At 52.3% G+C, this 21,810-nt stretch overlaps 7 protein-coding genes across 7 annotated transcripts; 4 read left to right on the top strand and 3 right to left on the bottom strand.

Annotated features, from left to right (window-relative positions):
• Positions 1-1,443: 1,443 nt before the first annotated feature.
• Positions 1,444-2,452, bottom strand: BROUX77_004405 (uncharacterized protein; the record flags this gene model as incomplete). The annotated part of the gene is made up of 3 exons (XM_073749164.1): positions 1,444-1,526; positions 1,611-2,253; positions 2,402-2,452. The coding sequence occupies 3 exons, from the start codon at positions 2,450-2,452 to the stop codon at positions 1,444-1,446; spliced, it is 777 nt and encodes a 258-aa protein (XP_073604862.1).
• Positions 2,453-3,419: 967 nt separating this feature from the next.
• Positions 3,420-4,386, top strand: BROUX77_004404 (uncharacterized protein; the record flags this gene model as incomplete). Its single annotated transcript, XM_073749163.1, has 2 exons — positions 3,420-3,780; positions 3,848-4,386. 2 exons carry the CDS (start codon positions 3,420-3,422, stop codon positions 4,384-4,386), a joined length of 900 nt encoding a protein of 299 aa, XP_073604861.1.
• A 1,009-nt stretch (positions 4,387-5,395) lies between these two features.
• Positions 5,396-8,845, top strand: BROUX77_004403 (uncharacterized protein; the record flags this gene model as incomplete). The annotated part of the gene is made up of 2 exons (XM_073749162.1): positions 5,396-5,409; positions 5,797-8,845. The coding sequence occupies 2 exons, from the start codon at positions 5,396-5,398 to the stop codon at positions 8,843-8,845; spliced, it is 3,063 nt and encodes a 1,020-aa protein (XP_073604860.1).
• A 3,653-nt stretch (positions 8,846-12,498) lies between these two features.
• On the top strand, positions 12,499-14,034 carry BROUX77_004402 (uncharacterized protein; the record flags this gene model as incomplete). Its single annotated transcript, XM_073749161.1, has 3 exons — positions 12,499-13,090; positions 13,149-13,485; positions 13,569-14,034. The coding sequence occupies 3 exons, from the start codon at positions 12,499-12,501 to the stop codon at positions 14,032-14,034; spliced, it is 1,395 nt and encodes a 464-aa protein (XP_073604859.1).
• Positions 14,035-14,864: 830 nt separating this feature from the next.
• BROUX77_004401 (uncharacterized protein) lies at positions 14,865-16,743 on the bottom strand (the record flags this gene model as incomplete). Its single annotated transcript, XM_073749160.1, has 2 exons — positions 14,865-16,555; positions 16,620-16,743. The coding sequence occupies 2 exons, from the start codon at positions 16,741-16,743 to the stop codon at positions 14,865-14,867; spliced, it is 1,815 nt and encodes a 604-aa protein (XP_073604858.1).
• A 2,972-nt stretch (positions 16,744-19,715) lies between these two features.
• BROUX77_004400 (uncharacterized protein) lies at positions 19,716-20,844 on the top strand (the record flags this gene model as incomplete). Its single annotated transcript, XM_073749159.1, has 2 exons — positions 19,716-19,801; positions 19,923-20,844. 2 exons carry the CDS (start codon positions 19,716-19,718, stop codon positions 20,842-20,844), a joined length of 1,008 nt encoding a protein of 335 aa, XP_073604857.1.
• Positions 20,845-21,303: 459 nt separating this feature from the next.
• BROUX77_004399 (uncharacterized protein) lies at positions 21,304-21,791 on the bottom strand (the record flags this gene model as incomplete). Its single annotated transcript, XM_073749158.1, has 3 exons — positions 21,304-21,479; positions 21,579-21,702; positions 21,765-21,791. 3 exons carry the CDS (start codon positions 21,789-21,791, stop codon positions 21,304-21,306), a joined length of 327 nt encoding a protein of 108 aa, XP_073604856.1.
• Positions 21,792-21,810: the final 19 nt, after the last annotated feature.

The raw sequence follows: 21,810 nt of genomic DNA, 5'->3' as shown, positions 1-21,810 counted from the left end.
GGCTGAAGCGGGCGTTCCTGTTTTTGCGGCGTCTGATCTCTAGCATGGACTTATCGTGAGGCGGGCTTAGGATTCTCTGAAGATTCGCTCAACACAAGGCATCATCCGTAGGTTTGTGCTGATACAGACCGACGATGCAATTCCACAAGATCTCATCTCCGCCTTGTAGGCGTCCTGTCGTCTGCTTGCACGCTTCACTTGGCCTTGCTTCCTGGTACTGCAACTATCAACTATTTACCTGCACTTTGGTATATTTGTACATACATTCATATGCGTCATCGATCCATCCCTCCACCCCACCATCGCCATGCAACTTTACTGTTCTGTGACTAATTCGCTACAGTCACTTGCACAACGAGAGACGAGAAGTGGGAATTGGTCTGGACCTCGACTCGAACTTCAGGCCTGGCTTACCTAATCAGGGTATCCGGCCCGCTCAAAAAACACAGTCTTTAGCCCTGGTTTGTTTTGTTTACTTGGCCGGTTCCAGGGCCGGAAGAGATTGTGGCGGCGATTAACCTCCGTTATGCTGTGGTAACAACGGCCAATGAAAGAAGACTTTGATTTGCTGACTTTTTTTTTCTTCCGCCTTGCCTTGGTTACAAGAAGAACACCGGCACATGTGCAAACATAATATATAGTTACTTGTTACTTGACGAGAATACTCTGGCCCATCTTCTAGAAACCCCTCATGACCCATAAATTGAGAGGCAAGGGCAGACTCGGGCCCTCACGCTAAGGGGTGTATAATACCACAAGCTCAAGTATACACATGTACATGTAACTATCTACACACATGAATACAGCCATGTAGTTACATGGTCACTTTCTCGCCCAGGCACACTGCCCTTCCACCTCTGGTGATAGACCATACGTGCTCCTATGAAATACTAATACCCTTTCTCTACATCTGCGCCGCTCGGACGTGCCAGCTGAAGAAACAAAGATGCTCCGACACGTGGATGGATACACGGATATAGATAGACCTATCCCGTGTATACATGCAGAAGAGTCTCTTCATCTGGTGGCCAGTGTCAGCGTCAAGTCTCCTTTGCTTCTTCTTGACACCTGCATGCACCACACCATGTCATGATCACCCTTCTTTTTCTCCTGCCAAAACGGCATCAGTGCTCTCGACTCTCCATTCCCTTGTCTGCTTTGCCATTGACCCCCCTGCGTCTGCATCTGCACTCTCTGCATCTGCACCCTCTAGTTGCATCTTGCCTGCGCTCACTTGTTTCTGGTCAGCCCGGTTCCGTCAATCCCTGTTGCGTTGATGTTGGTGTGATTATCATGCAAAGTCTGCATCTCCCACAGCTCCTCCTCCCCAAAGCTATGTGAGCGTTGAGTCCACCAATATAACTTGGATGCAGCGTAGTTGTTAGAGATTTGGGTCGCTCAACCCTAGTATATCATTAATCCTGTTCATATCAGCATCTAACCCTAAATAGCCCCAAGCTCCTTCAGCTTGCTGACCAGGCCATCCACATCTTCCACCTTGCCACCACCTTGTCTGGGGGCAGGCTCTGTATGACGAAGTTAGTTGACATGTGATAACTCAAAAATGCATCGTGCTTGTCTTGGAAACAAGGACACCGGATCCAACTTACCCTCGACCTGCAGCACCTTGAGCCGCTTCTCATTTGTGACGCCATAATCAGCCAGAGTCTTCTTCTCTAGCGGCTTCTTCTTTGCCTTCATGATGTTGGGCAGACTGGCGTAGCGCGGCTCGTTCAGACGCAAGTCCGTAGTAATCACAATGGGCAATTTAGCCCGCAGTGTCTCGACACCGCCGTCAACCTCCCGCGTCACTGTAACGCTGTCACTGGCGTCAAACTCGACCTTGCTGGCCTGCGTAGCCTGGCCCCAGCCCAAAAGGCCTGCCAGCATCTGGCCCGTCTGGTTGGCGTCGTCGTCGATGCTCTGTTTGCCGAGAATGACGAGATTACTCTGGTGCTCGCGCGCGACCGCCTGCAGCAGCTTGGCTACGCCCAGCGGCTCGAGATCGTCGCCCTCCTTGACGTCAACGTGGATGGCACGGTCGGCGCCCATGGCCATGGCCGTGCGCAGAACCTCCTGCGACTTGGCCGGGCCGGCCGAGAATACCGTAATGTCTTCGACGCCGCCGGGAGCGCGCTTCTTCTCGCGGATGCGCACGGCTTCTTCGACCGAGAGCTCGTCGAACGGGTTCATCGAGTGCTTGACGCCGGCGGTTTCCACGCCGGTGCGTGCCTTGTTGACGCGGGGCTTGACCTATATCGCAAGAGAAGAAAACAACATGGATTAGTTTTGTTGGTCCTCCGAGGGGAAGCATCATGGTCGGCGCATGGGGAAGGAGGCATCTCGGCTTCCAGGCCCTGGCAAAATAACGTGAGAACCCAAGAATAGAAGAGAAGCTTACAGCATAGTCAATAACCCGCTTAACGGGCACCAGAATGCGAAGAGAGGACATTTTGTTTTTCCCTTTGCTAAGCTTTATTTGCCTTGATGGTGTACCAACAGGATTAACAGCTGAACAGCGAGACAGACACAAGGCTGAAAGAGAAGGCTGGTGAAAATCAAAATCGGGAAGGAAGAATGATTTCGGGATGGTACGGTCACCGCCGGGGGAGTCGTGGAGCCTGGCTCTTACCTTGTTGTTGGTGGCTGGCTCTTACCTCGTTGTGGGTGCTTGCTGCCGTCGTCTCGTCATGTGGGAAGAAGCGACATCGCTGCCTTGGCTTTGCTGCTGGAGGCTATTGCCGACCGGCATCCTTCGAACCTCGGTCTCGGATAGTCCAAAAGTATATGTACATCTTTGCTGATGAGTGTAAGTCATGTAAATTGGACACAACACCACGCCGACGTCCTATAAGGCAATCAATTCGGCTCAACTATGTAGCTACATGTGTATAAAGTCATTTAATGTTTAGTTCCTATCCTTTCTTCTCTGGAGCTCAAAAGGCCACGAGAACTCGTTGTCTTCTGCTGCACAGTTTCTTGGCTCTGGCTTTCTCTTTGTTTGTTGTCTTTGTGTAAACCCATACAACCAACCTACTGTGTGTGACGTCATCTTCTTTGTCCTCTGTTCTTCCGACTCTGTCTGGAACTCTTCATGATTTTGCAGTTTTCTGTAGCTCTTTCTCTAGTCTTTATGATCCCTTCTTTGTGCTTCATTTTTACAGCTCAGATTTCAATACAAAACTTCAAGTCTTCTCTTTCGCGCAAAGAATTGTGTCAAAACTCCCATCAACTCTACGAACAAGTGCTTCCAGCGTCAAAGAGCATGTCTCCATGCTGTTCACAAATATATACGCGGCCTTTCTCAGTATCTACATGATTATCCCTTGGATCTTGACGTTCATTTTCTGCCATTGATCTCCAACTTACCCTTACTCATTGACTCTTTTGTCCGTATCCTCAAATTCTTCCTCGCCCATATGTCTGCTCGTACTGCCAGCGGCCGTGTCCGCAAGACCCCGCGCAAATCACTCAAGGCTATTCCCGAGCGTCTAGTAGATAGCGTACTGGCTAATCAGAGAACTCCCAGTCTAAAAGCCAGGCTCGAGTCTATGGCAGAGGAAAAGAAACTGTTCCCTGCTAGCGCTACATGGCACTTGGATGAAACTTCATTATTCGAGGCTTTGTATCTTCGTCAGTACCGGCCCCTGGTGCCCGCAACTTGGGATACGCAGTTGCGCGGTGTCCCAATCCCGGAGTTTTGCTTCTCACGTAACCTAACGGACAACGGCCGGTTTGGCGCTCCGCCCATCTACTCAACTCAGGACACAGAATATCGAGGTAGGTAACTCGGGAGATAAAAAGTCCCCCTATCTTGTGCTTGTGCTAACTCACTGTGTACCTACAGCCTCCAAAGCCTTTATGGATCTCATTGACCTCACCACCAACATTCGCGCTCTGCGCCATCTAGGCCAGCATGCTGTTATCGCGGGGTATCTGAAGGATGAGATCGACAAGTACCTCATGTGGGCGGCCAAAGATGGCGAGTACTACGATGTGCAAGCGGTTCCCAATATCTTTTGTGAGATCCTGGACACTACATTATCAGTAGAAGGCCTTGCTACGTATGTCACCAACAAGATGCTACACATGGCCAAGCAGCACCGCCAGTTCTGGCGCCAGCGCAGATGCAAGACCGTCAGTGGTAAGACCATTACTGCCGACTGTCCTGTCGTCTATGGATTGTTTGTACTGAACCACACGGCGCTGGTGCTGACAGTTGACCCCAATCGGGGCAAGAATACGCCGGTCAGCTACCAAATCGAGATTGACTTTTCACAGCGCAGTCAGGGGATCTGGAATGCCCTGACGTTGGGTATCACATCGTGCATGGCCCGCGATGGGATAGTTGCCCGCGATGAGTTTATCCGAGTGCGCCGCAGATAGCCGGCCGGGAGGGAGAGAGGGGCCGTTTCGGCGTTGGGCTAGATTATTCTTTTGGGAGGGTTGTGACATGTATGTGGTAATACACCTGAAAGTTTCCCGCTTGGTCTTTGCTATAACATTTTGTAGACTTGGTACGTCCAAACATTTGTGTCCAAGTTCATCGGTTCGCAGTACATGTTCTGTAGATCCAGACGTGGTACCTCATCCACATAGACCGGCACCCAACCCCGCGATCAATGCAGGCAACCATTTGTCTTGTTTCACGGTCACAATCACGGCAGAAGAGACTAAGTTATACAACCGCGAACACGGCAGAGGATCACGTCTCACACGGCTAAACTGCCGGCCCGAGATGTGGCTTGCACCAAAGACAGACACTCAGCATCAGACCGGCGTAGTTGTTGCTTGCCGCGTGTCAGCAGCTGTCAGCAGCTGCTAAGTCTAGTCTCGAGGTCCGCCCAACCCTTATGACTGGGCTTTTCTCAGCATCATCGGTCACCTTCAAACTTCATTCGTCATACCAGCAAAAAGAAAACTACGGCAACACTTTCTCTCACTCAAGTTCGTCCGATCTGCGATCCCCATCGAAGCCTCATCGCCAACAACCTGCTGCGCCAGCGCTCCAGTTCTGCGTTTGCTGTTTCTAGCAACTTCAGCGCCCATTAACAATCTTCTCGACCCGTTCATACAAGCTCAGAATCAATCATCGCTACTTTTTTTTTCCGCCGTCCTTTGCCCGCCAGACTGCTGCAGCCTTAATCCCTTTGGTTGGCCGACGTCACCATCACCGTCGCAGTCGCAACGCTACCCGCACGATCGCCCGGCACTTGTCTAGCTCCCCAGATTTGCCGTGCCCATTATCCGCGGTCTATTCACCAACGTGCTATCTCGCTGTGGCCCGTCTTGTATGTCGGCCGGTGGTGGATGCTTCCACGGGTAGGCCTTGGTGCCTTTGGATAGGATAACCGCATTATTCGGGTGCCCAGACGAAGCTGGAAGCACTGCAGTCATGGCTCCTAACGGGTAAGTCTGGCCGCCTAGTCCTTTTTCTGCAATATTGCTGCTGCTGCTGCGCTTGGGGGTCCCGTGTCTCGCCTTTGCTGCTACCCGCTTGCTATATCACACGGGCTGCTTGCTGCACCTCCTCGGCACTTGCATCTTGCATGAGAAAAAATTCGCAATGCGGCTTCGCTGAGAGGGCCACCGTGGTTCGTCTGCATCCTGGAGCTGCTGCCGTGTCGGTGTCTTGTCTTGTCTTCTTGTCTTGCGTGGCTGTCTGCCCGCCTGCCAACTTCCACTGTTCACGCATCCAGCCGCAGCCGCACTCACAGCTGCAGCACCAATGCCAATGCAGAAATACAGCCTCTGCAAGATACTCGCTGACTCGTACTCGTTTGTTTTCTGCCACAGATCGTTCAAGGAACTTTGCCAGGCTCTGAATGCCTTCATCGTCAGCCCGGTTCTTCCGTTTCCAGAGGACCTCAATGCCGTCTTTGACGCCTTTTACCACAAGCACGACAAATATGACGATTCCAACGCCGACCGACTCCAGGACGAGCTCCAGGCCATATGGGACAAGCATGTCGTTGCTGAGCCCTCGCGCTATGCTGCCTTTGTAGCCATCTTCGGCCGCCTGTTCCAGGTTCTCCACACCGCTGACCGCATCTTCCATTGGTGGGACCTGACTCTAGAGCATATGAGCCACCAGATGATCAAAGACAAGTCTCTCCAGGCCGAGTCGTATCAGGCCCTCCTTCAGCTCCTCGTCGCCGAGAACGACCAAATCGACACATCCAACGACGATGCATCTTCCGAGTCCCCCCAGTCCCAGCCCCTTCTCCAGCGCCTCTTGCACACCTGGCTCGCTGGCAATGTCGAATACACTGACGAGGGCTTCCGCCAACTGGAAAATCACCAGCAAAGTGTCCTGGTTTCCTTTGGCAAAAGAAAGCCACGTGAATTCATGGCCTGCTTAAACAGGTACTTTGTCAAGGCTGAGTTCCGGCTCAAGTGTCTCATCCTTCTCAACGATCTGGTACAAGCCCAGCCGCCACATCTGCATCTGGTTCTACAAACCCCGCTGTTCGAGAACCTCTTGACGTGTCTTGAAATCGATGCCTCTACTACAGTTATAAATCTGGGCCTCACGGTGCTCATTATGCTCCTACCTAACATGCCAACAGCCCTCGTGCCATACCTCCCAGCGCTCTTCAATGTCTACGCCCGTCTGCTCTTTTGTAATCGTGGCAAACATGACTCGTCCAAACTTTCTTCCACCAATGAAGACCTGGCCCTTGATTATCCGCTACCAAGCATCACTAACAACGACATTTGGGAGGTGTGCGCTTTTGACCCCCAAAAAGACAGCCGAGACGTCCCCCAGCTATCCAACTACTTCACTATTCTATACGGCCTGTACCCCATCAATTTCATGGACTATATTCGCAAGCCACAGCGCTATCTGCGCCATGCAAACGCTCCCAGTGCAAACTGGTTTGAGATTCAGGCCACCGAGATCCGGCAGCTATCCGAGCGCTTCCGCAGTATACACATGCTACACCCCAACTTCTACAGCCTTACCGTCGAGTCAGAAAAGACTGATTTCAGCCGGTGGATGTCGAGTGGTGCGTCAGAGTTGGTCACAGAGTGCATGAGTCTCTGTATGCTATCCATTCAATCCGATGAAACTTTGAACGAAAAGGTTTCTATTGGAAACCTACAGGACACCTTACCAGACGACGAAACTAATGGCTTGGCCTCGCCCAAAGTCGCATGTTCTACTGATGCTCTACTCAGCAATTCTCCTGATGACTACGAAAGCATTGGCGAACTCACGCTAGCCCAAACTCTATCAGATGAGACAAGCCCATCTCTTGCCCCTGACTCGTCGGCACAGCTCTCTCATGGTCATGAGTCAGCTAAACCTGCGTCATCTTCTATTTCCATCACTACAAATACCACCAAGAGTGCTGCTGTAAAGTCTCCTACTTGTGCTGATGAGACTCCGTCTTCTGATCTCAACCATCAGATATTCATGCTGAAAAGCGAACTCCGCTTTGAAAAGTATCTGAAGCAACAACACTCGGCACACATAGGCGTCCTGCGGCGCCGACTTCATCAGCAAGCAGCGTCCGAAGCAGAGACACAGAATCTCATCATCATGAACCGACACTACAAAAACCGCTTTGAAGAGGCCAAGGTGGCTGAAACCATGGCAAAGAAGGACTACGAGCGAGGTCGCAGTCTGTCAATGAAGCGTGAAACCGACATGATGGCCAAAAACAAAGCGCTCCGCGAGGATCTCAGGTCACGTAAAGCAGAGATTGAAACTCTCAAGAGAGACATGGAAGCCTACAAAGCCGAAGCAGATCGCCTCACAAAACTCATGTGCACGCTTGAGGAAAGAGACCTGGCTCAGAAACAGGGCAAAGAAAACATTGAAGCAACTCACCAAGAGGTTAAGCGTCTAAAGGATGAAATTGCCCAGCTGGGCAAGTCAGCTTTTGACGAAGCCGGCCGTGATGCCGAAGTCCAAGCTGCATCGAAAGCACGTGATGAAGCCGAGGCACGGGAGGAGGTCTGCCGCATGAAGCTTGAGGCATGCCAGGCAGACCTAGAACAACAGCGGCGCACATTCAACAGCCAGATCATGTCTCTCAAAGCACGCCTCTCGGCGAGCAACGCGACTCATCGCTCCCTTGGACGCAACCGCGGCGATAGCCAAGTCCAGGAGACTGTTGCTGCGTCTCTGGCTGCCTCGCGCGCCAAGCAATCAGAGCTTCAGAAGCAATATACTGTCTTGGTGCGCAAGTACACGGCTCTGCAGTCATCCATGTTTGACGCGCCACTGCCATCCCCCACGCCGATTCTGCCCAGGGCATCAGCGTACCCGCGGACAGGCTACGTAGAAGACCACGAGAGAATCACAGTCTCCACGAATATAGGCGACGAACATCATCCCTACATGAGCGGCGAGACACCTATCTCGGCGGTGCACGCCTACCCGGCTAGTCATGCGCGCCACCACGGATCAGGCCCCGGGGCGTGGTCCCTGCACCGGGTGTTTTCCAACCCAGATCTCTCGGATGCCGCAAGCATCGGCAGCCGCAGTCCACAACTCCAGCACGCCCAGATACACGCCCACCATGCGGCTGGAAGCGGCGGCGCGGGCAGCTATGCGTATGCGCATGTGTCACGGCCAATGGGTGAATACCGGCAGGTCTCAGGCGACACGTCGAGTATTGGTGGTGGTGGTGGCCCCAGTGGTAGTGCCAATGTCAGTGTGGCTGGCAGTGTGAGCGAGGCGCATACAGAGTCGACGACGGCGCCGAGCTCACCAGTTGCGCAAAAGTATCACGGGCGGGGGGGTGTACAGGGCAAGTTCCGCAAGGACGACAAGAAAAAGGACGAGGGCAAGAAGAAGAGCAGCGGGTTCCGTGGTATCAGAGGTTTTGTTTAGCGCAAGGTTTCGGAATGAGGGGAGAGGCGAGCAAGAGAAAGAGAGAGGGAGAGACAGGGTCTGTGAAGAAATAGATGCCCTTCTTCCTCCTCGTCTCCGCCTCAATGACATTGACGACGTCACATTACTTTTTCATTTTCATGGATATAAAACGAGGGTTTACGACTTTTAAGACGAACGGGCGGTTTACGGATGCTGTTTTTGTTGTACCGAGACTCAGAGATTTGTTTCGGCAGTGTACATATCGTTCATATGTGTAAGTATAGTTTATACTTGGGGGTCATTGTCTTGCTGTTGCTTGTACCTGTGTATAGTTATACAACAATTGGCAGTTGTGTCTATCAAACTTGGCAACTTGTTGTAACTGGTTGTGACAGAAAGGAAAAATCTATTTGTGGAAGACCAAGTGAGGGAGGGCTGAGGAGGAAGAGGGAGAGGAAGTGTAGATGGGCAAAGGCGGCTGAAGCAAGGTTAAAACAGCCACAGGCTAAAATAAGCTTCCAGCCAGAGGCGAGAATACAGAATAAGCTCGTGTTACAAGTTTGAATCTGAAGCGAAAAGAAAGAAAAAAAGAAAAAGGGAAGAGGGAAAGAGGGATGATGGCATGTTAGCCGACGTCAAAGAAGCTGAACCGCGGCTCATGCATTTTGGAGGTAAAAGAAAATACATGAACTACGTGGAATTCCTTTGAAGTCCTCCCGGTGGCTAGTGAAGCTGAAAGGGCCGAAGGCTAAGAAGACCAAAATAAAAAAAAAAAAAACAAAACGGCGTGGTATAGAGTTAGACCTAGACCATGTAAGACGTGTGATAGGGTTATAGCGGGACGCTGTAGGGTTAAATGTGAGAGGCGCCAGAGACACAAAAATTGTGCAAGAATACATCGATACATAATTATGCACATAATACGAAATCTTGGACGCAGGGCTCTGTCTGTCGACGGGTCCTGTCTGTCTGTGTTCTCCTAATTTCAGCTGATTGTTTTTTTTTCGTTGTTGTTTTGGGCCTTCTTTGAGTCTAGGCCTCAGTGTTGCCATGGCGTTATACAGGCCTGACTTTTCTTTGTCTCCTGGGGGAAAGTAACCGTGGCTTAGACGTTTTTTAGACTTGCATGTTATCTGGTGGAGAAGGAGAAGGAGAAGAAGAAGGTGATTCCCCTGTGTTGAAGGAGTTCCGCTCATCCTGGTCCTTCTTTGCGTAGTTAGGGCTTTTGGCTTCTTACTGGTCTCTTTCTTTTTTCCTCCTCTGGCGGCCTTTTTTTTTTTTTTTGCTGTTGCTTTCCTGTGTGCTCCTTTGTAAGCACCTCGGAGGCTTGGGAAGCAAGCGCTGAGAGTTGGTGGGATGGAGGCGAAGAGTAAGAGGCGAACGCCATGGAAATGTCTAGTTACTTTTCTTCCAGCCCTTTTTAATACTTGACCATGGCCATTTTTTACGTCACAGTATTACTGGCTCACTAATGATCTTTCGTCTTGTTCACATGTCTTCCGCTGGCTTTAGGGTCTCGTGATGTTTTGAGTCAAGAAGTGGCTTGCGGGTTTGTTGTCTGGGTTCTTTTAGGAGAATGTGTTGCTAAAAAAAGAAACACGCGAGTCTTGCTGGGAACAGACAAAAAGGGAAAGAGCAACGGAGAAGCACCAGGAAGGTGCAGATTGAAAAAGGGAAGGAAAAAGGGGGTCGAGTCCAAGCCCCACTTGGAGTGAGACTTTAATGCAGGAGGAAAAAAAAGAAAAAGAAAAAGGTACAGAGACAACATCTACAAGTGTAAAAACAAAAAAAGAGAGAAAAAAGGTACGGCAGATGCACAGGGAGAAACACACTGACAACGACAACCGCTGGAAAAGACACACAAGGAGACGAGAGCCCAAAGCGGATGGCCCGGGCACTAAGGCATACAGGCACGGGCATGCAAAGTGTAAAAAAGAAAAAAACAAAAAAGCGATCACTACCAAAACAAAAACAACAACAACGACAACCACGACAAGCCAGCGAATGAACGTCCCCAGATGAACGTATGGTCTGTGAAAGATTGCACCAGGGCAGTCCGATCAATGCCCGGGGCAGGAGGGGAATTGGCTGGCCCAGTGGTTTGCTTTGTTTCCTCTGTCATCGAGCCACGGGTTGGCATCTCTTTCTGGGGAGGGAGGGGAGGGGAGGGCCTGTGAGTCGTGTCGTGGAGCCAGATGGTAGACATGGCCGGCAGACAAACCGAGAAACGAGAAGCGACAACAATGTTCGTATTAGATGCATAATGAAGAGGCATAGCCCTTTTTTTTCTTCACATGCGTAGGCCACGATACGTGCAGATGAGGGCTGCCTTTTTGGGGCTAGAGACACAGCAATTTCGGTGTTTGCTAAAGTGGGAGACCGCTAGAAGTTGCTGTTTGGTCTGTGATTGTATGGTTCCCTTTGGCCTAGCCTGCTGTCTTGGGCATGGTGCGTTGACCAGGAGAGCCCCGTGTTGTTGATGCGTTGTTTTCGTGCAGGAAGAAGGGAAAGGGGAGGGGGGCGGATGATGAACTGGCAGGCCAGCCAGCACATGGACAGGCCAGACAATGACTGTTGCTGCCGTGTTTTTTTACGTTGTTTTCATTTGGCATTTCGGTTGCTAGAGCCTCCCCCGGCCAAATGAAGAGACGGGCATTGAGGCGATGGGAAATTTGACATGCTTAGAACACGGGCACACATGGCTGATCAACTCGTATTCTGGATAGTGTGCCATTTTGGCCATGGACAACGGACGGCAGGCCATGGGTGTTATGTCACCGCCCCCTTTCTGGACGCATGCGAAACACTGAAGGGACACAAAGGCTTGGTAGGAGGCATAGAAGCCAGAGTCAAAGGATAGTACGACATGAAACATGGAGGGAGAGGGAGGGCAAGCTTCGAGCTCTCGATTTAGGATGACGGCAAACAGCGGCGCAGAAAGAGACAGGCGCATTCTTACAAGCACGATGGAATAGAGGAGGCCAGGACAGAGGAGAAAAAAAACCAAAAAGAGACTGGTCTCGACTTCCAGCCCGGCATGAAGTTCAGCAAAAGACTCCATGGCACCGTCTGGGGTCGAAGCAATTTATTGGCAGTTTATAGGCGCAACACACGCAAGCCCAGGCAAGGCAGGTACGACGGCCGAGGTTCGGGGTCAAAAGAATGTAGCCACAGCCAGCGGCCCCAGGGGTACTTCGACAGGGCATTCAGCAAAGTAGCTCTGCGCGTTCAAGTGCGCGAGAACGGGCTGCCGCTTGCAAAAAAGGTACTTCTGCCGAGAGCCTGAAAGTGTACCCGCACTTGCCTTGGTGGTCCCTTTTTGCGCTGCAACAGCCTCGCTAACGCCTCAGCCTTAGTGCTTGCCAGATTTAATCGCCGGCGATAAATATGTGTATTTTACCGTTGGCTTGGCCATCGCCGAGCCCATATATAAGGCTTCGATCTTCGAGGCCCCTGAGGTAACTTTCTTTACTCTCCTCTTTACCTACACATTCTCACACATTCGTTGCTGTGTTTGTCTTTTTTACATTTTCTTTCTTTTTGTGCCGTATTTATTCACAGTCTCTCGCTAGATTCTTCTTTACATCGTCGCTACTTGTATCCCATATCCGGTACAAGTCTCCTTATTTTGCATTACTAAACCCTCATAAAACCTCTTACACACATTCACAATGCGTTCCGCTGCTATTGCTTCGCTGGCCATGGCCGCCGCTGCCTCGGCCCATACCGGCTTCAACTACGCCGCCAACAACGGCGACGGTTCCGGCAAGTCCCAGGAGGCCTTCGAGACCGAATTCAAGGCCGCCGCTGCCCTGACCGGCACTGAGGGCAAGTTCAACTCGGCTCGTCTGTACACCATGGTCCAGCACGGCTCTGACAGCGACATCATCACCGCCATTCCGGCTGCCATCAGCACCGACACTTCGCTGCTGCTTGGTATGTGGGCTTCCGCCGGCGACGCCTTGTTTGAGAAGGAGCTGGTCGCTCTCCAGTCCGCCATTGACACCTACGGCGACAAGCTCAAGGACCTCGTCGTCGGTATCTCTATTGGCTCCGAGGATCTGTACCGCATGACTCCCGAGTCCCAGAAGAGCAGCCCCAACCCCGGTGCTCAGCCCGACACTCTGGTTGGCTACATCAAGAAGGTCCGCGATCTGATCAAGGGCACTGTCCTTGAGGACTGCAAGCTCGGTCACGTCGACACCTGGACTGCCTGGGTCAACGGCTCCAACAGCGACGTTGTCAACGCCGTCGACTTCCTTGGTAAGTTTTGAAGCAACCCCATGACTGTTGCTGCATTCACTAACACAACCCCCTGCAGGCTTTGACGGCTACCCTTACTTCCAGGCCGAGATGGACAACGACATCGACAACGCCAAGAAGCTGTTCGACGAGTCCATGGAGAAGACCCGCGCCGCTGCCAACGGCAAGGAGGTCTGGATCACTGAGACCGGCTGGCCCGTCAAGGGCCCCACCTACAACGACGCCGATGCCTCCGTTGACAATGCCGAGCAGTTCTGGCAGGAGGTCGGCTGCTCGATCTTTGGTGTTGAGCACGTCTGGTGGTACATGCTTGCTGACGCCGGCTCTCTGCCCGAGTTCGGTGTTGTTCCCTCTCTGGACTCTGCTCCCTACTACAACCTGACCTGCTCTGCTACGTAAGTTCCTGGACGACGTGCCATGCTCCAGGCGCAAAACATTCTCCTACCCCGCTCTGGATTCTAACCTTCGTCAATTATAGTACCTCCAAGGCTTCCTCCTCTGGTTCTGCTTCTACTGCTTCTGCCTCCGCTACTGGTTACGGCTCCGCCAACTCCACTGGTACTTCTGGTACGACTCTCATTCCCCGCCCGGACTTTACCCATGGACCCCTCCCCGTCGGTTCGGATTCTTCTATTGTGGCATCATCTGTGCCATCCCAAGGACATAACCTGCCCGGCGTGGCCCCTTACCCTTCCCCAGGTTCTAACACTTCTACAGGCTCCAACTACGGCTCGCACGCTACTGGCTCTGCTTCTCCCACCGGCTCCTACGGCTCTGGCAGCGGCTCTGGTTCTGGTTCCGGCAGCGGCTCTGGCAGTGGCTCCGCCACTGGCTCTGCTGGCTCCAGCTCCACCGGTCCCGCTATCATCACCAGCTCTGCCGGTCGCCTGACCTCGGCTGGCGCCGCTCTGGCCGCCATTGCTGCCGTCGTTGCCATGATCTAGATTGTGACTTCTCGATATTTCGCGACACTCCTTTACGCACTACGGAGGTTTGAGTCCAAGTTGGCTTTCCTGCTTGCTCCCTCCAATTCAATCTGTGATATCCAGCTTTCTTTTCTATTTTCGTTTCCCGTTGCGCAGGAGCTTGTGGATCATGTCAGTTTCTTTTTATGGCCATAGAAAACCTGTCTTTTGTTCTATTTCCCCCTGCATCAGCCGGTTGTGGAAAATTATCTCTCGTGATTTTTTGGCCTTTCGATCTTTTTAACTTGCAGCTTAGCATCTCTTTTTGGAACACATTTCTTCCTAGATTTCTTTTAGATGGGTACCGCAGCAGCGACGAAGTCATGCTGTTGGGGGCGGGACTTTTAATCACTTGTGTTCACCTCAGCCCAAGGTTCCTGCAATTTGTAAGGGGCAGAGAACATGTAAATAAAACAACCTTTCAGAAAATAAATCCATGTGTACTCATTCTATAGTTAACCAGACGTATTTTGGTTGTGGGCTCCAGTGTCGTGCGAGTTTCTCTGGCGGTTGTTTCCAGGAAATGGACGTCAATTTCTGTACCACTGTAACACCAAAAATGACGCATGTTCCTGCACGCACAATTGTCTCACAACACCTGCATTTCCCTTCCATCTTGAACGATGATCTGCATGTTAAAATCAAACTTAAACATCAATCAAATGCGTGTCAGACCTTCAACTTTTACGCCACAATCTCGACTACGCGTCTATTCAACAATTCAGAGGAAATCAACACTTGAATATTAAAACACCTGAAAATCCCGCAAAGCAAAACATCAAAAACATGCTGACAAAGCTATCCAATCATTACTCATACTCGGCATCGCCGAAACTTGGCACCTCCTTGGAGCAGTCCCACGAGCGCTCGTACGCAATCTTGGGCAGGAAGCCATGCTCGATGCCCGCCTTGTAGCTGAACAGCGGCGCGCTCTCTGTCTTCCACGTCCAGTAGAACCAACCCCACGTCTTTTCAAACGCGTCCATCTGCGCGACAGCAAACGTGTATAGGAAGGTCTTGTAGTTGTCCGAGTAGTCCTCGACCTTACCGTTGATCTTGGCGCACGTGCAGCTCTCGTTCTCCGTCGGACACCACTGTGCGCCGTTGTTGGGGCCAAAGGACCCGTCCCAGCGCGCGCCAACGTTGACGCCGTTGAGGTTCGGCGTGCAGTCGTTGTCCGCGACAGACCACTCGCCGACTAGCGTCGGCCCGAAGTCGGAGATGGCGTCGACGCTGGCCTGTCCCCAGGTGTCGCAGGCAAATTTCACCTTGGTGTAGCGCTTCATTTTCAGCAGGCCGTCGACAAAGATGGCGTACAGGTGCGTGTCGATGCTCAGCGAGTCGCCGTAGCCCTCAAATAGGCCGTTCCACGCCGACACGCCACGGATGCCATCGCTAAAGACCTGTGTGCCTGCGTAGCCAGCCTGAGACACGGTGTCATAGGCCTCCTTGGTCCACGAGACCAGATCGTCGGTCGGGATGGAAGGCCCCGGCTCGTTAGCCAGGCCGTAAAAGACAATGATGTTTTTATAGCGGTCCTGCGCAAAGAAGGTGGCCAGCTGCTTGTTGATATCCAGACTGCGCTGGCGGTTCGTCATGGCCGTTTCCGTGCCGTTGAGCAGCCAGTTGATGTTGCCGGCACGGCCGCTGTGGTTCCAGCCGTTCTGACTGCCCGGCAGAGCGTGCAGGTCGAGGTTGACGCGCAGGCCATGCTTGCGTGCCCATTCGATACCTCGCAGCAGGTACCGCCACGAGACGCCTTCGAGATACGGGTCGCCCTCGTACGTGGTCACGGCCCAGTAGGAGAAGGGAATGCGCACGTGGTCAAGGCCGGCGGCGGCGATCGCAGCAAAGTCAGCCTCGGTGATGAAGGTAGAGTAGTGCTGCTCGAGGACAGCGCTTGCATTGTCGCCTAGGTGCTTCATGAGATTGTATTCGTCAACGACACCCTCAGACTCCGGATAGTCAAAGAGCGATGGCGTGATAAACGGCTCCAGCGACAGCCATCCGCCAATGTTGACGCCACGCGCGGGGCGTTCAAGATACGATCCCCAGTCAGTGTCCAGCGCCGGCACTTGGTCGTTGGCGCGCGCGGCATCGGACCAGGTCGAGTTGAGGCCGGCAATTGACAATCCGCCGACGGTAGCATTGGTCCAGGTGCAGTTAAAATCGGTGGTGTCCAACCAAGTGGTCATGTCCATGTAGGTACCCATGATGTCGTCGGGGATGTTTCGGATGCGAGAACAGGAAGTAGAGTTTTTGTCGTCGTCAAGGTCAGTAGAGTCCTCGTCTGAAGACTCAAGAGATGATTCAGTCGCTTCTGGGCTACTGGTAGTAGAAGTACTAGTTTGGTTGGAGTTAATGGCCAGATCTGTTCCTGAGCTTCCGGCAAGCTTGGCCGATGTGTTTGTTGATTTCCCAATAACATTTTGTGATGCGAGGACTCCGAGGACAGTACCGATTACGATCAGCACTGCTATGACTACAGCCCCAATGACTACTGTGGCATTGTTAATAGCTAGTCTGGAATGCTTCTCCTGAGCAATATGCAGGGCTAGACTCACGCAGCCTTTTCTTCTTCGCTGCGCTGGCTTTTGCTCCGGCGGCAGCGGGTGTTGTCTCCTTTGCCGGCAAGAGGATGTCGTCCTGGCTATCCATGGCCACCTTGTTCTTCGCGAGCCCTACCATGTCGTGCTAATGGTGCTTGAGCCAAGTCGCGGCCCAGTAGTGAGGTGAAAAAAGGGAGTAGGCTTCAAAGAGAGCGCATTTGGTGTGAAAACGAAACGAGAGACTGAGAGCGCTGGAATCAAGAAAGAAACGAATGACAAAATTGGCTGCAGACAATGAAGCACCAGAAAACAAAAGACTTTGAGGCTGAAAGAGAGGATGCAAAACAGAAGTAGGGAAATTAAGCAGGACGATCCGAGATCCAAGCGAGCGTTGCAACTCTGGGGCGGCCTTTCGCGACGGCACGAAGGGGGGGTGGCCAAGGCGAACAGAGGAATCTTGCAGTGATGAGCAGGCCAACAAGGGAAACAAAACAACAGGGCAGTCAAGTCAAGCCCAGTCAAGTCAGGCAGGCCAGTCTGTCCCCAGCACAGCCGAACGCATGCAACACGGCAGATGGAATGGCGAGGAAGACAGGCATTGACGGGTGTTCTTTTCCAGGCATTTCTAGGTGTTCATTTGCCGCTTCTATATTTTTCTCCCCCAGAGCGCACTGCTGCACCGTTCAGGGGACAGACACAACGCGCTCGGCGGCGAAGTCTGTCATGCCAATACGAAGAAACTCGCGCTTGGCACCAGCGCTACTCTAAGCTGAACTGTAACTCAAGTGCCCTGTACCTGAACCAGAGAGCCTTGGAGACCCAGAAGCGTGCTGGCTGACACAGTTCTTGTTCCCTTCTTCTGCGGTAGTCTCTGCTCAGCTGCTGGGCCAATACGCCGCACAGTGGTGTCTCACCCTCCCTAGTCTTTGGATTATTGACACCCATTGTTGTGTCTGTATCCCTAAGATAAAAGCGCATTTCCTGTGATCGTGGTTAAGCGACGCTGAACTCCGGTGTTCAAGAGAGGAAACGAGAAGAGGCAAATGAATGACCCGATACGATTCCCCTTGGCCACACCAACATGGTGGGCAGCCGGAGATTGAGGAAGGCGACCACCTCCAGACCCTAGCGATCCCAAGAACATGGCATTCCTTGGCGGAAGCCCTTGGGAGCTGGATCTGGCTTAGTTTCAGGGCCCAGGGCCTGGCTCCCAGCACGTCTAAGCTGTATAAAGTTTTCTGGGAACTCTGGTTGTCTCCTGGCAAGCGAGCAGCTAGCCTAACGAGAACAAGGAGCCCCGACCCGATCTTCCACCATCGCAAGACGAAAGAAAAAGAGGCGTCTCCATGTGCCGCTTCGCGTCTTTGTCTTAATACATCGTCTTATCCGCTGTCATCTTTACTTGCCCACATACCGAAGCAAATGCCGCGCGCTTTTCCAACTGCTCTTCTTTATCAGAGCCCCACGTCATCCTGCCTGACTTACCGCCACTTTGTGTGCTTGGACGGTGATGAGCATGACGCTGAAAAGAGACCGCGCCTCTAGGGAACTCGAAAACTGCACAGAGACATATGGGCTGCAAAAAGTTTTCGTGATAGATAAGAATGGTGGTGTTCGAGACACTGACAGGTGGCCAACTGCACTTCAGTTGTCATCAGCTGCGGCACAGTCATCTGAACAGCATGTATCGCATAATACACTGTTTGAAATACTGTGTGTTTTGATCATGATACCCTAACCCTATTGCATAATCTCACCACAGTCTTGCATACCGACTTTTGTCAAGATAAGGTGCCGCCCGCAAAAAAAGAAAGCGAGACAGACGACGCATTGTCCCATAATGATCCTAAGCACACGGTGCAGCGTTCAAGATAAGGTAAAGTGCCTACGCAAAGGAGAAAAGGCTGCATCAATTATTTTTTTTCCAACGCTGTTTCTGTGCCATTTACGTGCGTTTATCTACTTCATCGTACTTTCAGGTCTTTTTCTCTCGTCGAAAAAAGGTCTCAAGATTTGAAATGTGTAGATATGAGCATGCAGCCCAAAAAGGCAGCTTCAGAAAAAAAAAAAACAACGGGGATCCACTCCGCATACACCGGAACAGATCCCCACTTTTCTTGGGAACTTACACTGGTATTCCGCGGAGATGTTGTTCATGGGGGAAAAACAGCAACCCAGGAAAAAAAACAACTATTAAAAGAGCTTCACGAACCAAAAAAAAAGAGTCAGATGCTTCCAGTCAGCTGGCCCAGCTTCTCTCTTCTCTCGCTCGTCCTCCTCTTCCTCCAACTCGGGCCCTGGTTTCCTGCTGTCATCGGAACGCATCTGGGTCACGCGGACACAACCAAAAAGGTCAGTCCGTGGCACACAAAGACCGTATCCAAGACACAGACACCGTCGATGGACTCCCTATTTATACCAACCCAGACAACCATTGTATACCTCATAATACGGGGGCCCTGGAGAGCTAGCTGCCCCTCTGGCTTACACGCCCTCCACCTCCAGGCCCGCCGCGCAGGTTGGCCGCGGCATCCTTCTTGGAGACGGGGCGGACAGACTGGGTGCATTGATGGCATGGCTCTGCATCTATAGGCCGGACGTGAGAAGTGGTTATACGTAACAATGTGTATGTAAGGATACAAATGTATGCGGAGGCCAGACACTCCAGCACCAGGAAGATAGAAAGATGCTGGCTGCTGATACAGATACGCATACAGGGGGAGTGCGGCTTGGAACACGTGCGGGCGTGGGCAGCGGGCGGACAGACAAGCGAGAGCCAGAGCCATAGAAGCTTGGTGGTTTATGTGATGTAGGTAACTAGGAGAAAAGAAAAACCAGAAACACACGCACAGAGACACCAAAAATGTTACAGAGATAAGAAGAAGCCCGGACAAGATAAAAGGACAGCCAGGCCCCCCCGAGACTTCTCGGTCTACCAGACCTCCAAACCTCACTTGCACTCTCCGTCTCCTCGTTTCCTCCTTGGCTCCTCGCCTTTATTTTCCTTTTCAACCAGGTTTTTTTTTTCGTGGAGAGCCCCCAGTATCCCCCTCCTCGTCCCCCTTCATATCTTTATTTTTCAACAAAAGATATCCTTGTTCTGTTGTCACAATGGGTTCCATCAAGACCACTGAATATCTCCCTTGGATCGAGACCCCGTGTGTCCGAAGCCCGATCCTCTCGCGGGCTGCTGGATGGTAAGACGCCCTTCCTCTGCTGGGATATAGCTTACCTTGGCACCCACTAGCACTGGTCCTTCTCGTCTTGCCACAATTAGTTTTTCATCTTACTGACACTCTGCCTTTTCTCCCTCAACAGCAACATCTGGCTGAAGCTCGACAACCTGCAGCCCTCAGGATCCTTCAAGTCGCGCGGCATTGGCAACTTCATTGCCCGTACTGCCGCTGCCGCCACATCGTCCGTGCGCTTCTACTGCTCATCAAGCGGCAACGCGGGCCTGGCCTGTATAACCGCCGCCAATGCCGTTGGCCTGCCGGCCACCATTGTCGTGCACTCACGCTCGTCACCCGTCATGGTGGCCAAACTCAAGGCACTTGGCGCTACGGTGCACGTTGCGGGCAACGCGCTGGCCGACGCCGACGCCTACTTGCGATCAGAGCTGCTGCCCAACGACCCTACCGGAGTATATGTGTCTCCGTACAACCACGAACTGGTGTGGGCGGGCGCCGAGAGCGTGGTCGATGAGGTGGTGGAGCAGATGAACGTGCCGATCGATGCGTTTGTGTGCAGTGTGGGTGGCGGTGGCCTGCTGAACGGCATGGTGCAGGCGGTCCAGCGGCACCGCCGCGAATCGTGCTTCTCGGTTGTCAGCGAGACGCAGTTCCTGGCCGTTGAGACAGACGGCGCCGACAGCTTGAATGCCTGTGTCCGAGAGGGCTGCTACACCAAGCTGGCGGGGATCACATCGATTGCGGCGTCGCTGGGCGTCATGCAGGTGTCTGAGCGCACGTGGGAGCTGTTTCAGAGCGAAAAGGCCCACAGCGTGGTTGTTTCCGACGCACAGGCGGCGTTGGCATGCGTGCGCTTCGCCGATGACGAGCGCATCATGGTTGAACCGGCTTGCGGTGCGACACTGGCGACGGCATATGATGGCTTGCTGGAGAAAAGACTAAAGAGAAGCGACAAGGCGTGGAAGGACCACAATGTGGTATTGGAGGTCTGCGGTGGCTCGGGAGTGTCATTGAAGATTCTGGAAGAGTACCGCGAGACTTACGCATAAACCGTCCTAATAATGGAGCAGGATAATTGCGAAGGTGGAGGTGGGGGATCAAGGGTGGTGCGTGGTCATGGGTCTTTTCTTTTGCTCTACCCTTTCCCACCGTGTTTTGTTAGTTATGCTTAGATATCTTCCGCGTCTGATCTCACAGAGCGCGTCCCGCAAGGGAAGCCTGCGTAGGAGCCAGTACTACTGCCATTAGACCAAATGGCTGACATGGCTAGTAGAATGTAGAACGTAGAACGTAGAGTGTAGAGTGGAGGACGTAGATTGTAGAGCCACAGAGAACAGTACAAGTAGACATGAATGTGCATGTGTAACAATTCTATGTACTTGCGAAGCAACAAAGGCAAAGGATCCTTTGTCCTTTAGACTGACAGGCCAGGGTGAGAGCTCGTAAAGTCATCACTTCACGTCGTACCGTTATACCATTGAGACTCCTAGCACTGGTTGTCGGTCCGTTCACGACCGCGACCGAGCCTTGGCCGCTGCCTTCTCCGACTTTTCCTTGTCTATAAAGTCTTTGATGATGTTCTGCAAGTCAGGATTTCGCCGTGTCAGGAGCAATACGTCGTCAGTAGTGACCGTTGATCGGCCCGCATGAGTAGCAAAGTTTTCCAGGTCTATGGCAGTGTTTTCTGGAGAGACACTTGATGTCAGCTGGGAAGGAGACAGAAACACAGAAGCAACGGCAGCTAAGCTGTTTCACCCTTTTTTTTTCTTCCGTCCACACGTACCAAGAAGCGTCCAGACCATTTCTGTCAATGCTCCGATGAACTGCGGAGTCGCGTTTTGGTTGCGAGCCATGAGCTCTTGATCGACAATCTTACCCACGGCGAACCATAGAGCTGTCTTGAGGCGCTGCGGGCGAGGGTTAGTTTGGGTTTTCGAGTTCTGCTGAGACTGAAGCAAGACTGGCATACCTCTTGACGCGTCTCGTTTTCGTCCATTTCAATGTGAGATTGCGAT

The sequence above is a fragment of the Berkeleyomyces rouxiae genome (assembly GCF_048999995.1).
Source record: "Berkeleyomyces rouxiae strain 22BRR77 chromosome Unknown BrBRR77_ptg000004l, whole genome shotgun sequence".
Classification (NCBI taxonomy): Eukaryota; Fungi; Ascomycota; class Sordariomycetes; order Microascales; family Ceratocystidaceae; genus Berkeleyomyces; species Berkeleyomyces rouxiae.
The sequence above is the reverse complement of the archived record's forward strand: the minus strand, read 5'-3'. Positions and strand labels throughout refer to the sequence as shown.